The sequence below is a fragment of the Halichoerus grypus genome, chromosome 7 (assembly GCF_964656455.1).
Source record: "Halichoerus grypus chromosome 7, mHalGry1.hap1.1, whole genome shotgun sequence".
NCBI lineage: Eukaryota > Metazoa > Chordata > Mammalia > Carnivora > Phocidae > Halichoerus > Halichoerus grypus.
The window spans coordinates 86,313,678-86,330,868 of NC_135718.1; the positions used below are offsets into that span (position 1 = coordinate 86,313,678).

A 17,191-nucleotide genomic window follows, 5' to 3' on the forward strand; every position below is an offset into this window, starting at 1 on the left:
GCTCCCTGTCCCTGTCCTACAGAAGCACGTTGCTGGTCAGAGCTGCCTTTAGCCTTTGCACAGAGTCCCCTGCTGGCTCTCAGAGCCTTGAGGACCCTGCGGTTCCCGCACGGCCCTCGAGAGAACCTTCTCTCCCGGGCCGGTTTGCATCACTCTTTCCGGGAGAGAAGACGGTGTGCACGCACCCCTATCTCGTGACCAGAAACACGGGGGAGTCCAGTGGTGTCCTCCCTCTGCATAGGGGTGCCGCTCATGTCCTGCAGCATACAGACTTTCCCTTCTTCCGCCTGGTGCCTGCCCCGCGTCCCTGCAGCGTGCGCTGGCGTGATGCACGCAGCTGCCGTGGGGGCACAGCCCCGCGCTCGATGGAAGGCGCACCCCCGGCGGGGGTATCAGCCACACGCGAGAGCTCTGGTCTCTTCCACGGCATGATGGGTACCCTGCTGCTCACAGCCGTCCAGCGTGCACCCTGAGTTGGAACAGTTAGAACACATCAGGGGCTGATGTAGGAAGCCTGCAGACCACTAGGGAGGTGTGCATGTGTGCGCGCACGTGTGTGTGCAGGCTCACGCGCATTGGGGTGCAAGAGGTGTGCAGGTGCTTGCCTCATTCTGCCTCAACACTGCTGTGCACTGTGTGTGGACCCAGCCCGTGGCTGGCGGGAGAGCTGGGGGTCCTGCAGAACCACGGGGTGGTTCACGTGCATAAAAATACTAGGAATGTTTAGGCTTCATGAAAAAAAGATGAGCTTCTGTCTTTCAAGAAACAAATTGCGTCAGAAACTCTATTCCTAGCTCAAGAACTGGTTTAGGGATCCTTGGAAGAGGCAGCCTGCCTGCTGAAGACCCCCGAGGACAGCAGGAAATCAGGAGCTGACGGTGGTCCTCGCCTGGCCACGTAATTATTAACCGTGGGGCCTCACACTTGCAAAGTCCTCTTGAAGACACTGGTTTTCAAACTTGGCTGCACATTGGAATCACTTGGGGAATTTTAGGACCTATTGTCTGTCCCCAGGGATTCTGACTTAATTGGTTCGGAATAAATCCTTGGTGTCGGGAGTTTTAAAACTTCCCTGGGGTGATTCTAATGTGCAGCCCAGTGTGAGACCCTTTGCTAAACAGGCTTCATTATTCAGGTTCACTAATGCATTTCGGCCACGTTGCATTGGTGGCCTGGCCGCTGGGGCTCAGCGGGGCTGGTGGCCAATGCACTTTGGCCCTGCCCCCTGCCCCCAGCGCAGGGCTGCGTGGGGTGCACAGGCCCCCCGGTCATTAGCTCCCAGAATCTCCTGGCACCGCCAGCAGGTAGAAAAAGCAGTTGCCAGCCAGGAGGGGTGGGGTTTCAGAGGTCAGCTCGACAAGAAACGGGACAGTGTTTTTCCCGCCGCCTGCACGTTGGAGGCCCAGTTGGCGGTTTCATGAAATGCCGAGGCTCCGGCCCCACCCTGAGTTTCCAGGGGAGTGCTGAGGTTTGGTGCTGGCCCCCCACAGCCCCATGGCCCGTGCGGCCCCATTGCGTGCCCCCGACTCTCTGTGCCTCCCTAAGCGTCCCAGCTATCCTGTGGTTTCCCAGCAGTGACCCCGTGTGCTCGGGAGTAGGTGGGGCGCTGGTGCTGAGCTCCCTGTCTCTGTCCTGCTCTGCCTGGCGCCCTCCTGTCTCTGGTCCTATCTCAGGACCCCTCCCTGCCGCACTGGCCGGCTGCCCCTGCTGGGGGCTCCCTCCGTTCTGTCTCCTTCCAGCTCATTCTGGAGCGTGTCCGGACTAGCCCCCTCTTTCCCGAGTACCTTCTGGCTCTTCAAACACATCTAGTCTTCCTTGTCCTAAAAATGTCATTGACCTTGGTAACCTTTGTGCTACCAGCCCACATGGTTCTTCTTTCATGTTGCCAGATTCTGGGAAGAGCCACGAACACCCTCGCCTCCACTCCCTCCTACTCATCTGAGAATTGCTTGCCAGGTGGCAGGTACTCCTGTCATTCCATGAAGCTGATATCTTGAAGGTCACTGGTGACGTCTCGATGACCAACTCCAATAGCCCGATGCTTTCATTCTCGTCCCCCTTGGCAGTCCGTAGTGTGACGCTGCTGGTCACGTCTTCCTTTCTGGCCGCCTGGCAAGAGAGCACTCCAGTTTCCCTCTGTCCCGTGCACACGCACCTCTGCCTTGACCCCCCCCAGCCCTACGCCAAAGACACAGGTGTCCATTTGGGTCCTGGCCATGGCCTTGTTTTCTTCGTGTCCTGTACTGTGTTGCAGTCAGCAACCTGTGGGTCACATACGGACTGCAAATTTGTTTTCTTCAGCCCATTTAATATTTTAAGCATCTGAAAAATTCACACAAAAATCCAGATTTTCAGCTTGCTTTTGGGAGAAGATGAACAAGATCCAGCAATATTAGAGCCATTTTCTTCAAGGTAGCATCCGCTGGGGTTGGGTGGCAGATGACCCTTCTTTTTTTTTTTTTTTTTCCAAGATTTTATTTATTTGACAGAGAGAGACACAGCGAGAGAGGGAACATAAGCAGGGGGAGTGGGAGAGGGAGAAGCAGGCTTCCCGCTGAGCAGGGAGCCCGATGCGGGGCTCGATCCCAGGACCCTGGGATCATGACCTGAGCCGAAGGCAGACGCTTAATGACTGAGCCACCCAGGCGCCCCAAAGATTTTATTTATTTATTTGAGAGACAGAGAATGAGAGACAGAGAGCACTAGAGGGAGGAGGTCAGAGGGAGAAGCAGACTCCCTGCCGAGCAGGGAGCCCGATTCGGGACTCGATCCTGGGACTCCAGGATCATGACCTGAGCCGAAGGCAGCCGCTTAACCAACTGAGCCACCCAGGCGCCCCTGCAGATGACCCTTCTGATGGGAGGTGTGTTCCTCAGACCCCCTGCACCCTGCCCTCCCACGTCACCATGCACCGTGCGCATCTGAGGGTAAGTTCTGCCTCCTCGGGGCTCTCCTCCCCAGCACTGGGGCTTCTGTCCTCATTCATCTTGCCGCGGTCCCCCGACTATTCCTTCTCCCTGCTCTCTCTCTCTGGAATTCCAGGCAAGCATTCTTGACCATCTACTGAGCCCCTGGACCTGGTTCTACGTCTTGCATTGGGGTTAGAAGGGCTGAAGAATCACACCTCTCCACCTCTGTAGGTTTGAACCAGTTGAGAACAGATACAAAAGTCTAGATGAGGATTAAAATACAGTGTCCCACCGGTCAGCTGCATGGACCGTCATGGCGGGACTCCAGTGCCTTCAAGTATGAGAGAGACAGACAGACACACAGAGAGAGACACACAGACACACACACACACAGACACACACACAGAGAGAGAGAGACGCACAGACACACACACAGAAAGTGCCAAAGGGGGGCGGGCTCCAGGCCCGGACCTCATGCATGGGCCACATGCTTGCAGGACTGGGCAGAGAAAGCGTGCCATTTGGGGACACAGCAGCAAGAGAAGTCAGGCATGGGCTTCCTCCCAAGTGCATCCCCGAGATGTGGGAATGGCTGATGCCATTTGGGGACAGCAGCAAGAGAAGTCAGGCATGGGCTTCCTCCCAAGTGCATCCCCGAGATGTGGGAATGGCTGATGCCATTTGGGGACAGCAGCAAGAGAAGTCAGGCATGGGCTTCCTCCCGAGTGCATCCCCGAGATGTGGGAATGGCTGGTGGGAACTCCTGCTGTATTGGTTGAAGCAGGAGTGCAGAGAGGTTGAAGGGTTCCGAGTTCTCCCCTCATTCAGCCGTAAACATGCTGGCTGGCAACCTGCTCTGTCAGGTGACCCATGTTGGTTATAAGGGAGACACTGTCTTCCGTGTCACTCAGGTTTAATACCACACCTGTCCTCCGTCTGTGGGTTCTGTTTCGCATGTGCTTCATGAATTACAACCCTCCTCCCCCGAGACTCTCTTCTTTTGCCTGGACTGGTGCAGTAGCTTACTAGCTTGGTTTTTTTCCCCCCTGGCCTTTGGTCTGTTTTCCGGTCCTCCTCCTGAATTCACCCTGTGCCAATGATCTAAGCCAACCTCGATCAGGTAAAACCGCCTTATCCCAGAGCCTTCTCTGGGCCGCAGTGTTGGAGCACAGATGACCAGTACTTAGTAGTGCTTCTAAGGCTATCTGTGATTTCTCCTCACTTTACAGAAATCTACTTCCTTTCAAACACTTCCCTGCTCACCCAGCATTTACTGAGTGCCTATTGTGCGCCGGGGATTGTGAATACTGTGAATAGAGATGTGTGAGACTGCCCTGTGATTTCCTTTCTAATTTTTTTAAATTTTATGTATTTATTTGAGAGCATGTGCGCACATGAGCAGGGAGGAGGAGCTGAGGGAGAGGGAGAAGCAGGCTCCCCACGGAGCAGGGAGCCCGATATGGGACCCAGCACCCCAGGATCAAGACCTGAGCCGAAGGCAGATGCTTCACCGACTGGGCCCCCAGGCGCCCCAGTGATTTCCTTTCTTTGTGTCTTTTCTTACACTATTTCACCACCTGGAATGTTCTCTGTTGGCTAAAATATTATATCCCACCTCGGATGTTGTCTCCTCCACAAAGCTTTCTCTAATCCACTAAACAAGAAGCACCCTCTGCCTCCTCCATCCTCCCGGATCCCTTACAGTTGTTCTGTGAAGCCTGGTCCACGTGTTCGACTCCTTTCGCGGGCCCCGCGGTCTCCGTGGCGCCTCTGCTGTCCTGGCGTCCAGGAGACACTCTGCTCATGAGTGGTTATAATGTTGCATTTTCTCCAAAGTAGGAAATGGAACAAATCCAGAGGAAAAGTGTTTAAAAACATGAATAAATTACACATGATCCGAGGTATTGCTGAGTACAGCTGTATAGAGATAAACACATCGTGATCAATTAGCACGTCGGTGAGCCACCTGCAACCCATTCTGAAATAAAGCTGCATCTAAAAATGGTGAATAACGTTTATCTTTTGCTTTTCATTCCTACTGCAACCAACTTAGAGGTTTTTTTTTTTTTTATTATTATTTATTTATTTATTTGAGAGAGGGAGAGACAGAGAGAGAGGGAGAGAGAATCTGAAGCTGACTTTGCACTGAGCGCGGAGCCCGACTCGGGGCCCGATCCCATGACTGTGAGATCATGACCTGAGCCAAAGCCAAGCGTCAGATGCTTAACCGACTGCACTGTCCCCCTCCATCCCAGCAGCTCCCAACTTAGAGTTTTATCTCTTTACTCACCAGGACCCAGGTTTGCTCTCTGATGTCTCCGAGACCAGATGCCACCTTATGCTGGTCCAGCCATCGCAACCGTGCTGGGTTATGTCTGCCGACACTGGTGTGTGTGTCCCTCCCATCCCAGGGCCTTTGCCCACCTTCACGGCCCTCCCCAGGGCCTGTCCCACATGCTCGTCCTGCTTGTCCCTGGCCCGGGCCAGCCAGGTAGCGCTCCCTCCGTGGGAGAGCCGTGGCCTTCCCAGGCTCACCCAAAGCCCAGCCGCCCCGACCCCGGCACCTGTCCTATCAGCTGCTTCCAAACCTGGTTGCGCATCAGAGTCGCAAGCACAGCATTTGAACTACAGACTCTGGGGCCCCACCCTCTGGAAATTCCAGAGTGGGGCTCGGGAATCTGCGTTTCAGTACAGATCTAGCTGAGGATTCTAATGTGCAGTCGTGCTGGGGACCCTGCAGTCAGCACGGGATCTCCCGCCGCCCTGGTTGTGTTTGTGCATCTGTCTTCTGGATCGTCCTCTTCCTGAAGGCAGGGTGGCGTCCGCAAGTCGTCCAGCCTCTGGAGCCCCTGGCAGGACGGGGCGCGCGCAGCTGTGACAGTCTCAGCACAGTGTGTGTTGCATGCGTGCGGGGATGTCCTTCGAAGGGGTGAGGTGTGAGGGCTGGAGGGAACGTGTGATGCACCCAGGAGTCGAGAGAAGACCCCAGTGAGAGAGGACCTCTCAACTTCAGTATTCTGTGTAAAATGTAGGCGGTCATCGGCCTCCGGGGCGTCACTTTGAAATCTGTTTGCTTCCAGGGTCAAAATACTGCTCACGGATTGAATTATTTCCCGTTTTGAGAAAATGCTCATCCTTATGAGGATGCCCAGTGTGTACCTTATTATCCCGTTGTTTCGCTTCTGGCTCTCTGATGATCAACTGGTGCTTTAAAAATAGAACGTTTTGGAATCTGGTCACTGGGGTTGCTCTAGCAACCACCTTGAAAACTCCGGAACGCTTTGTCCTGTTTCCAAACTCGGTAGACTTTTCCAGCTGCTGCACCGTGTTTGGGCTGTGCCCCGACCGACAGGCTGGCGCTGACTACTCTAACCGAGTCACTGAATCTCCTAAAGCTCCTCGAAGAGATGCCACCTTCTAGCACCGTTGTCATCAGGGTGCGTGGCATGCTCACCGGCAGGACACACACCTTCCTTCCTCTGCAGTGGAGGGTTCGGAACCGAATCACCGCACGGTGTCTTCCAGAATGTGTCTCTGGTTTTACCGAAAAGCCAAACACAGAACCGAGCCGTCACGGCTGGGGGTGCATGTGCTTCCAATGATCACAGCCCCGCCCGCGGCCAGTTCTGACGGCACTGCCGACGTCCCAGCTCTGGCCTTGCCCCGCTTGTGTGCGCTGCCCCCTGCACGGGCTGTGTGCAGGTCTGCGGCTCCCCTGGGGGCCCGCAACGCTGCTGGGATCCGGGGCCAGGGCTGCAGCCCCACGGAGGCACCGAGGGGCCGTATGGGGTCGGGGCCAAGTTCCTGGTGCTTCTCTGAGCTTCAGCTCCTACTCGGCAGAAATCACCGTCATCCCACATAGATGTGTGTAGTCGGGCTTTCTGGAAGGAAAGGAGCCAGGCGGGAGCTGTTTGCCCCACGAGCAAATGTGCCCAGGCTCGCATCTCCCCTGTCAACTGGCCCGTAGCACCTCGCGTTCATGTCCTGTCACTTCCGAGCAGCCTCTACGAGGCCTGGGCTCCTTGAGGTCACAGCCGCGTCCAGAAACCCACTGGGGGGGGGGCACGGGATGGCCCCGGTAGCCCTGCCATTCAGTGGCGCTCTTCCGGAGTTTTCCATCGAAACAGCTTCACAAGAGCGTGTACTTCTGACCCCCACTCCTGAGAGTCACCGAGAGCTGCCTCGTTGTTACAAACTCCTCATGTGGCCCCGGGGACGATGCGGAAGGTTCTGGGAGCTGGAGGAGGCGTTTCCTGCTATCTGCAGGGAGCACCCTTGCTTCACGGGAGCGGGGCAGCTGCATGGTGGAGGGAGGGGGGCTGCACCCCCGGGCCACTTGGGCCCCCACACTGGAGGAGGGTGGGAGCCGCAGGGCCTTGGAGCCCTGGTGTGGTGGGTGGGCCCCCGGATCCACGGCACAAGTGGATGGAGAGGGGCGCTGGCTGCGGGGCAGTGATGCACCAGCCTCAGGGGCATCCCACGGCTCTTGGGGACTAGTGGCCGCCGGTCTGACCCCTGAGAGCACGCACTGTTCCCAACCTGTGCCCGGACTGTTTGCATTCCGGAAAGTCACCTGGAAGCCGCTGCCTGGTGCTTGGTGCCCCTGGCCATGCACGGATCTGTGTCACCAGCGAGGTGAGGGGCAGGACAGGTCGGTCGCCGCATCATCTGTGACGCTCAGGTGCCTTCACAAAAGCAAACCCGAGGACGAAGGCCCTGGGCCCCTGTGCGTTCCCAGGCTTGCCCTTCGCAGACTGCGTGGCTAAGGGCGGGGACGCGGCGGGGACTTTGGTGCCCCAGGCCAGCCTGCGTTTCCTCCCCGCCGAAAACAGCGTCCCTTCTCCTCCAACGTGAACTTGCCGGTCCCGATGCCTGCCTCTGCTGCCTTGGGCCCCACGCCGCCCTTCCTTAGCCTCCCGGGTTCTTCCTCTCTCCTCATCCCTCCGCACACTGGACGCTGTTCCCCGCCTCCTCCGCTCAGCGCCCTCTGCCAGGCAGTCCGAATTTCCTTTGCCTCGTTTCCTCAGCCTCCAGGTCCCTGTGATGAGGACCGACCCTGGCGCCCAGCTGTCCCACAGACACTTGAGACACTGGCCTGTGGCCCCCAGAACACCTCCCCTTCCAGGGCTCCCCTGTGCATGCGCCCATGCCCGCCGTGCAGGGCTTGGGAGTGACGGCTCTGTCCTCTCCCTCCCGCTGGCTCTCGGTGACCAGCTGGGACCCCTACGCATCCTTCAAGCCCATCGCATGGCTCCATTCCTTCCGCCCATCCTGTCCTGACCGCCACCGTCTCTTGCCCGGACCCTCCGGAGAAAGAGTGAGGCCAGAAGATGACCCTTCTCCCCCAGGGCAGCCCTCCCAGACCCCAGACCCCTGGCCACTGTTTTGTGGCTCCTGGGATCACGTTCTTCCCTTTCCCAGCACGTGTTCCACACCAGGAGGGAAGCTTCCCTCAGACCGATGATGCTCTTTCCCTTCTGTAGCCCCTCCCCCCAGCACACGGACCCTGAATATGGCGCGTGTTGAGTGAACAAGTAGTAGTCACGGAAGTTTCTGCTCATCTCTCCTGGTCTCATGGCTGGGCCTCACCCGCCGCCCTGGACGCTCCGAGCTTGAGTTGCTGAGCTGTGACTAAGTCTGCAGTCATTCTGCTTTACTCACCCCCCTGGGGACCCACCGCAGGTGCCGTAAAGGAGCGGCCGGGGCTGGGGCTCCCGTCTGGGGGTGTGAGGGGCAGACCGCTGACCCCGAGGCTTGCTGAGTGACCATGGAGTCAGCGCCATGTGTCAGTCTCGGGAGATGGCTGTGCAGGTTTCGCACTGAGCAATCAGCTTGGGGTGCTGATCGCTGCGTTTGCGCGCACACTGACCGTTCACTCAGCACCGAGTGGCACCGCGTGTGAGCCGCGGGTCCGGGCACCGGGGAGGGAGTTGTGAGCATCCTACATGTGCGACAGGTAGTAAACAGGTAAACAGATGTGTGATTGACAATGTTCAGACAGTGATGGTAAGTGCTATGAAGCACTTAGAGCGAGTCGAACAGAACAACAGTGGGCCCAGAGGGCAGGCTGCTTTGAGGTGACCGTGCGTGCATTCCCGGATGAGGAGGTCAGGGCGACGGTGCATGCTAAGGCCCTGAGGTAGCGACAGGCAGGCTGGGTGTGAGGATCATCAAGGGGCTGAGTCTGGCTTGAGTGAGCAGGCAACGAGGCGATGTGGGGCGGGGGGTCAGGAGGGCAGGGAGGCCGGGTCACAGGGCCGTGGAGGTCATCGAAGGGAGAGGTCCTGTTCTAGAAGCAGCGGGGAAGCTTGGCAGGGTGGAGCAGAGAGGTGACACGAGCTAACTTCTGTTTCAGAAACATCTCTGTGGCTCCCGCTGAAAGTGGGCTGGGAGCTGGGCTGAGGGTGTCGGCCAGTCGGGGGGGGGGGCGCCGCTCCCGTGACAGGCGGCGGACGCTGGCATTGGCCACGGTGTGTCCTGTTTCTGCGGCTGGGCTGCACGCCTGCCTCGATTTCCCCACTGCCCATTTTTCAGGCTTGCTTACCACTAAGTGTGGTGCACCTTCTGTTGTTCGCCAGGGTCCCTCACACCCACCCGGGGATGCCGGAGCCTGGTGCTCGCCGATGGGCCCCTCCAGCGCCTGTCCCCGTGTTTGAGCCTCGCGGGGAGGCCCTCAGTGCATGCTTGTTGACTGAGTGAGTGGTGAGTTTGCCAACGCTTACCAGGTGCTGTGCTGGTAGAGCTGTATGGAGAGACCCACGGAGACACACACAGACACGCCAAGGGCGCAGACAGGTGCACGACTCAGGAGGGGTGAGGACATCACTCCTGAGAAGCAGAGAGTTTAGGACTCCAGAGCGGCTAACGGTGACACGGACAATGATGGCATTTCTGGGGACAGAAATGCACGGAGGGAGAGGATCTAAAAAATTTGCAAGCACTAGAAATAGACTGAGAGGAAAGGGAAGACACGTTGGTTTGATTTTCAAGAGACTTTAATTGCTGCTTTTTACGAAGTAGATGGAGTACTTGAGCTGACACGAATAGCAGAGGCGCGGGAGCGTGGGGTCAAGTGCCTCTTCTCGTCGGTGCCATTCTTATCCCCATTTTATAGATGGAGAAACTGAGCCCATCAACCTTAAACAGCAGGCCCAAGGTTCTGGCACTGGACGGGCAGGCCTAGAGCCTGGCTCTTGTTCCCGAATCGAATACTGTTTTCGCCGAGACAGCCAACTCGAGCCCTTCCTGGAAGCCAGTTACAATATTCTTTTGCCTTTTCTCCAAAATGTGAACTTGCTAAATCAAATTCCCAGTGAAGTGTGGCACAATCCAGCTACTCTCCGCCTTTGCCAGACTTTGGAAAACACACTTGTGTATACAGTTGACTCTTGACCGGCGTGGGGGGTGGGTGGGAGGGGCGCCAACCCTTCGTGAGATCTGTCAGATTATATACTGTATTCTTGCAGTAAAGTGAGCTAGAGAAAATGCCATTAAGAAGAGAAAATACCTCTACCGTCCTGTGCTGTAAGAAATCCACGTCTCAGTGGACCTGGGTCGTTCGACCCGTGTTGATCAGGGCTCACGTGTGCTTGAACTCCCACCGCCCCGTGCCCGGCACTCTGGAGGGTGGTGCTCACCGGTCCCATCTTGCCTGAGGGCTCTGGGTCCAGAGGCTGGTGGGCACTCAGCAAATAGGACTGACAGCTCTTCTTCCCCAGGCACCCATACTTGTTCTCCGGTTCAGTTCACCCTCCTTTGCTTGTTTTGAGCAAAAAGTCTCCAAGCAGCCGGAGGTAATAGGTAATTAACACACTTCAGAGCTGTTAAGTAGGATAATCATCTGTCTTTATCCTGGAGAAGGCTCTCCTTTGGGAGCTGATGGTGCTGCTCAGGCCCCAGGCTGCTACCAGGTTCGCTCTATTAAGAAACTGTCTGTGGTGCCTGTTCACGAGAGATTTGGGGACAGAAGCCTCCCGTGGATGGGACCGGGAGTCCGGAGGAGAGCTGGAGCTCCTTGCCATCACGCGGGCCTGGGAGGGCAGCATGGGTGGGCACGGCTGGCCTCCGAGCCTAGATTCTGCGGAGCTTTAGGACGGTGACTCCGACCTGGAGACTGATTCACCCACCGTACGCCTGATTTTCCACTCCGGGCTGAGGGCAACATAGGGCAGAAGCCCCCTAGCTGTCCTGTGGCCTTCCCCGGTCAGGAGAGATCACCACGGCCATTCCCTGCTGTCTCGCGGCTGTAAGAAGCCGGTACGAAGGATTTCCGGGCTCCATGTCATCTCCACGGGAGATTTGTAGGTTATATCATTCCAGGACGTGACTGTCTCAAGCCACAGTGAAGGCGGACACCAGTGCCCCGTGGGGATGCCCTTTGCCCGGACACTCCACCTTCCCCAGAGCAGCGTCCTCCGGACCTCAGCTGGGTTCCCTCCAAGGAGCGCATTCAGAACACGTGTGTCTTGTCTCCCCTCCTCCTGCATCGAGCTGCTTGCACGCTGTGCTTCGGCTCGTGTCCGGTGGTGCTCCAGACTCCATGCGCTGTGCACACTCGCACCGCGGTCTCCGCTCACCGGACTGCTCGGCGTTCACACCTGGCGAGTGCTCACAATACGGATCTGCTGAGTGCGTAAGTGGGCTCTCCAGCACCAGCAGGCAGGCTTGTGAAACCCTTGCCCTTCTGCCCTTCTCGTTCTAGAACATTCCCTCCCGTTGGCATCTCTCCTCTCCACAGTCTGAGCTTTTGCCTAATCACTCCCTGTATCCTGACCCCAGTTCCTACTCCCACCATCCCTGGCTTAAAGAAAAGGAGTGAAGGAGTGGGTGGCCAAGTGTGACTTCAGATCTCTCTGGATTCCTGGCCGGCGGGCTGGTTGTAAGAGAATTCTGTCCCTTTGAAAATGTGGCATTATTTGAGAGAGGGTGTTTATTCTCCCCTCCCCCTCACCGGGCTCTTGGGTACTTGGTAACAGCGTGAGGAAGTGGTAGAGAGGCGTTTGAAATTCAAGTGTGCCTGGAAGCTGCATGAAAACGGTGACAAAAGGCAGGTTGGGAGGTGTGGGCGGGGCAGGGCCAGAGCTTGGTCCTAAAAGGAACCAGGCATCTCCCAAATCTGGAAAGCCCACTGGGACACAAGGAAGGTCAGAGACAGGGGGAAGGAACTGGGTTTGGGGGGTGGGTAGCCTGCTGGGAAAAGGCAGAGTCGTGGTACAGGAGGCTGGGGGTTTGGGTGCTGAAGGATGCTGGGGTAGCTGGCCCCCGTCCCCGGAAGATACCAGGGCCAACCCGGGGGTTGTTTCCAGAGTGTTCTCCTGCATGGCAGAGGCTGGGGCAGCCGGGAGCCGGACACATTGCTCTTATCTGTGAAGGCTGCCTGCCCAGGACTGGAGTCCGTGAGCGTAGGACGGTCACAGTCCCGCTGGGGGTTGGGGGCGAGGACCAAGACCCCCGGTTTTCAGAAAGGAATCCTCTGCCTTGGGTCCTCTTCAAGCCCTGGGTCTATGAATCTTAGCTCAAATGTTTAACAAAATCATCTGGGCTGGCCCGCAGAGTATCTGGGTAGACTGGTGTAGAACCCAGAAATCTGCATTTTAACCTGCGCGCCCCAGGCATTCTGTTGCAGGGGGCTGGCGGACCCTATTTTGGGAGTCAGTGCTGAGGGGCCCTTTCGCAAACTTGAATGTGCACGTAGATCCCCTGGGGATCTGCAGGTTCTGGTTCTGGTTCCACACGTCTGGAGGTCTGGAGTGGGGTCCCAGTTCTGCATTTCTCACAATCTCCCAGGCGATGCTGGTGATGCTGGTCCTGGGAGCATCGTGTGTTCCTGGCGGGTTCCTGGGATCTGGTTGGGAACCCCGCCCCCCGCCCAGACCTACGAAATCTGAACCTCTGGGGGTGGGCCCCAGCCACGTGTGTTTTAGCAACACCCCTAGCTGATTCAGAAGTACCTGAGGTTTGAGCTGCTTAAGGAAGTGGGCTGGGGGAGGGGAGGGGAGCCGTTAGTAAAGCCCATTCTGTCCCCTCTGTTTCCAGCTTCCCTCTCCTCCAGAAACAGAGCCGAGACCCCTATGATTTCGGATGGAAGGAACCTTCTTCCTCGAGGGGTTGGGCACGCACACTTCCCTCCTGGATCGGGGGGGGTCCCCATTTGGCTGGTGTCCCCAGCAGGTGGTACGGCTGGCGGTCAGGGCCCACAGGCAGTGGCAGCGGGGCCAGAGGTGCCCAAGCCGACGGCCACCAGTCAGGCTGGGAGCCGGTCCCAGGGGCAGTCAGGGCAGGAAGGACCAGTGGCTCTGGGGGCCGGGGCAGGGTTGGGGGGAGCCCGAGGTGGCCGCGTGAGCGTCCGGAGCATGTACGACAGGTGGCACAGCTTGGTCAGTGCCCAGCGGCTCCCATCTGGGGCCTCCGGGCTGAGCTGTGAGCTGGGCCGTCCACACACTGGGGAGCCAGGAGCAGTGGGCAGGGGGGTGTGGGATCGCTCCCCACTTTCTCTCCCTGAGCCTCTGTTGCAGAGAAGTGAGTCCGTGTGGGTGGGCAAGAAGGCCGCAGAGACTCCCGTTTGGATGAAATGTGCTCAGGGAGGGAGGGGGAAGGACGGGGGGGAGGGCCCCATGGGGCTGGAATATGGGGGGCTGGAAACCACGCTTCTTGGCTCCTGGGCCACCTCCATGCCCTCGCTGACCACCAGCCTCCCCAGGGAAGGCAAATCCTTCTGTCCTCACGTGCTGGGACCCAGGCAGGCAAGTCCTTCTCTTGATGTCTGCTTCCCATTCTCCTGGGGTTCCTGGTGTTCAGAACAGGCCCACAGGGAAATGATCGGGGACTGGCTTCCCTGTAGGCAGGGCCCAGTCCCCGGCTTCCCTGTAGGCAGGGCCCAGTCCCCTGACCCTGACCCTGACAAGGGACAGCCACACTCGGCCCAGGCGCCCAGGACTGCTGCTGGCTGTGCGGGGCTCAGAGCCAGGCCCGGGGTTCCTGGGGACAGGCCTCAGCACGCATGAGACTGGTTTATGGCGGCTTTTCAAGTTACGGTTCTAGACGAGGTGACTCTGGGCCGAGTGCTTATGTACCAGAGTCATCCGCTCACCCCTTAGAGTATTTGATGAACATCAGTGCACATTCCAGGAGGTCGAAAGCTTCAACTGGCTGGCACCACGAAGTGGGCAACGCTCAGCTCAGCCCAACCACAAGCCCAGCCGTCGGGGTCTCTGCTAATGATGCCGTCTGAGGCCTGCAGGGGGCCGCGCCGCCCGCCCCATCTGCAGCTGGCCTGGCTCTTGCCCGGCTGCCCTCCAGGAGCCCTCTGCCCAGAGCGACTACAGAGAAAGTGGCCTCTGGAGCGGAGGGACTCAGAAGAGGGTTTCCTGCCAGCGCTTGGGATGCTCTTCTCCTCGTCTTCCAATTCAGCGAAATCCCAGCTTCCCAGGTAAGCGACCTTTCTTTCCCTCCTTCCCAGCGCCCCTCCCCCGAGGTGAACCAGGGGTGCGATTATTCACCTGGGGACCTGCGAGCAGGTGTCTCCACCTGGACGCTTACGAGAAAATTGCCTCCTCCCTGCTCATCCCAGGAGGGCTCCTGGTTTGGGGAATCAGACAAAAGGACATTATCCTTTCTTTTCACACCTATTGTCCCTGGGGCAGATAGACACAGGATGTCCTTGTCCAGTGTCCTTGAAAACAGGCAGGGCCTGGGTTTTCCCGGTTGGAGAGGCAGGTTTGGTTTCTCTCCCCACTTGGGGAAGCCGGGAGCTTGGTTTTCGCAGGGGTGGGGTTGCGGTTCAGAGGAGACTGGGTGGAGAATCAGGAAACCAAAATCGGTTCTGGGTAAGAGCAACAAGGGACCTACCCGAGACTGGGATTAGGGGTGTGTGATTATTAGTGGTAGTGATGGTCCCGTTCATCAGACAGCGCACCTCCCCCTTCAACACTGCTCCACCTCTGAGAGCAGCCTCCTCCGCGGGAGAAGCTGTGTCCCCCAGCAGCCTCGCTGGTAGGTCATCAATGCTGGTGTTTACGGATGAGGGAGGGAAGACCCAGCGTGCTCAGCACCACAGAGAGGTCATTATGTGGCCGCCAGAACTTACAGAACACTTGGAGATAGCGGGCTAATAGTTTTAGCCCAACACGGTCCTAGCTGAAAAGCTTATTGTCTGAGTCCGCGGAGACTGGGTCTCACAGCTGCCCCTCCCTGCAAGCTGCACTCAGCCCTGGGACCTTCCCCGTGGCTTTCCATGTGGCTCTCAGGATGTCTGGTCCCAGGCACGCTTCTGCCAGTGGCTCGGCGAGCCCGTCCGCCGGGGATGTGTGGTGGGGGGGGGAGCAGGTGTGTAGCCGTGGGGCGGGCACGATCCTCACCGTCTTCCCCTCCGCCCGTCTCGGGGGTCCCATCGTGTGATCGTCCCACATCCCCCGCTGTGCGGGCTGGGAGAGCGTTCCGGCGTCCCGAGGTGAAGACAAAGGGCGGCATCACTGTATCCGGCTCCCCGAATCCACAGGCTACCAGCCCGCCGATCTTTGTGGGCCGCGCCAGGAATGAATGGGTACACCAGCGAACAGGAAGACCTGTAAATGCAGTTAAACCACTTTGAACACACGTAAAATGGCTGGGAGATCAAGTTTGTGGATTCGGGAGCCGAGCCCAGGGGCGTGTGCAGGGAGACATGACTGCGTGCAAGGACAGAAACCTGCCAGAAAGTTCTTGCCCTGGCCGTGGGAAGGGGTGCAGGGGTCCAGACCAGTGGGGGCGGTACTGGGGCAAAGGGAAAAACCACCACAAGTGGGTGTGGAGGAGAAATGGCAAGATTTGGAAGCAGACTGGAGTTGGAGCAGGTGGGTTTGCAGGGGCTGGAGGAACAGGGGTTTTCAGCACGTGGTGGTCGGGGAGTATCCAGGTGGAAATGTCCGCCAGGACGAGGAGGTGAGGCCCAGGGCCTGGGCAGGGAGTCAGGACAGGTGGAGTGACCGAAGAAGTTGGGGCATGGCGAAATCGGTGAGGTCTTCCTGGGCAAGTGTGCGAGCTGGGCTCAGCGCTAGGTCCTGGCAGCCGGGCGTCAACTCACCTCTGCCCCGGCTTGGCTCGCGTCAGGCCGACCTCCGTGCTGCCACGTGGTGAGTTAGTGGCCCTTGCAGGCATCTTGTGCTGGACCCCCCCCCCATTAGCTCCTGCCGACTCTCTGCTGTGCCCCCGGCTCCAGTCCCTGAATGCGGGCCTCTGGCTTCCCTGTGTGGCGAGGTCTCCTCGTCCTCCCCAGCGTCCCTCCATCCCCCTGTCAAGCTCCATGGGATCTGCATGGGCCGCGTATGCAGCGCGTCGAGCTCCGCGAGTGGGGCACGGTGACACTCGCAGTGAGACCGGCAACTTGCACAGACCACACCTGTGTGAGCCAGCTCCTCTGTGCGTTGTGGGGGGAAGAATGAGATCGGCACTATCTGGCAGCTTTTCCTGGGAAAACCCAACGTTCTCCAGTGTGGAGGGTGGCTTGGGGTTGAGGGTTTGTCCGGGGGTCAGGGGTCAGGGTGATCTGTATGTAACAGGTGAGCTCAGAGAAGAGGGTGCGTCCAGTCCAGCTGCTGCATGGGGAGGACTGAGATGGCCCCACAGTCCCCCAGCCCCGCCACGCTGGCCGTGCTCGTGAGATGGGCCGACACTGGGGGGAGAGGGGCAAACCCAGCTCTGCTGGCCCCCAGGCTGGCTGTGCCGACGGTGCCCCGGGGCCACGGAGCGGCCCTGTGAGCCGGGTTCCAGGGCTCCTCGATCCACGTGGGTCGACGCGTTCGTTCTCGAGCAGACGCGAGTCAGGAAGGTGCCGCTTGCTTACAGAATGCATCTCTTACACGCGTGCCTCACATGCGTGTATTTTTTTTTTTTTAAGATTTTATTTATTTGCGAGAGAGAGAATGAGAGACAGAGAGCATGAGAGGAAGGAGGGTCAGAGGGAGAAGCAGACTCCCTGCTGAGCAGGGAGCCTGATGTGGGACTCGATCCCGGGACTCCAGGATCATGACCTGAGCCGAAGGCAGTCGCTTAACCAACTGAGCCACCCAGGCGCCCTGCATGCGTGTATTTTTAATGCACGTCTCCCTGTGCATGGTCATCTGGGGCAGCCAACCCCCGAGACCAAAGGGAGGGATGAGGGAGCCCAGAGTCGTGGGCGGTACCCAGATGGGACGGTGTGAGGCCGTCTGTTCCCGCCCACAGAAGGCCTGATGGGTGAGCGCAGGCTGGGGCCCTCACACCAGCCGGCTGTGCCGCGGACCCATGTCCCTGGTCAGCTCAGCGTA

At 58.4% G+C, this 17,191-nt stretch overlaps 1 protein-coding gene across 15 annotated transcripts in view; it reads left to right on the plus strand.

The window, feature by feature from the left end:
* CNIH3 (cornichon family AMPA receptor auxiliary protein 3) overlaps positions 1–17,191 on the plus strand; it is a 305,955-nt gene that overhangs the window by 184,970 nt on the left and 103,794 nt on the right. The window contains exon 6 of one of the 15 annotated variants that reach the window (XR_013449796.1): positions 14,037–14,337. The exons of 13 other annotated variants lie outside the window; for them this stretch is intronic. Coding sequence is in view for 1 of the 2 variants with exons in the window: in XM_078077832.1 (XP_077933958.1) it covers positions 9,488–9,565 (78 nt within the window). In the remaining variant the exon portion in view is untranslated. Of the gene's footprint in view, positions 1–9,487; positions 9,623–14,036; positions 14,338–17,191 lie in introns of those variants that run through there. One more of the 15 variants, XM_078077832.1, reaches the window with a different exon arrangement.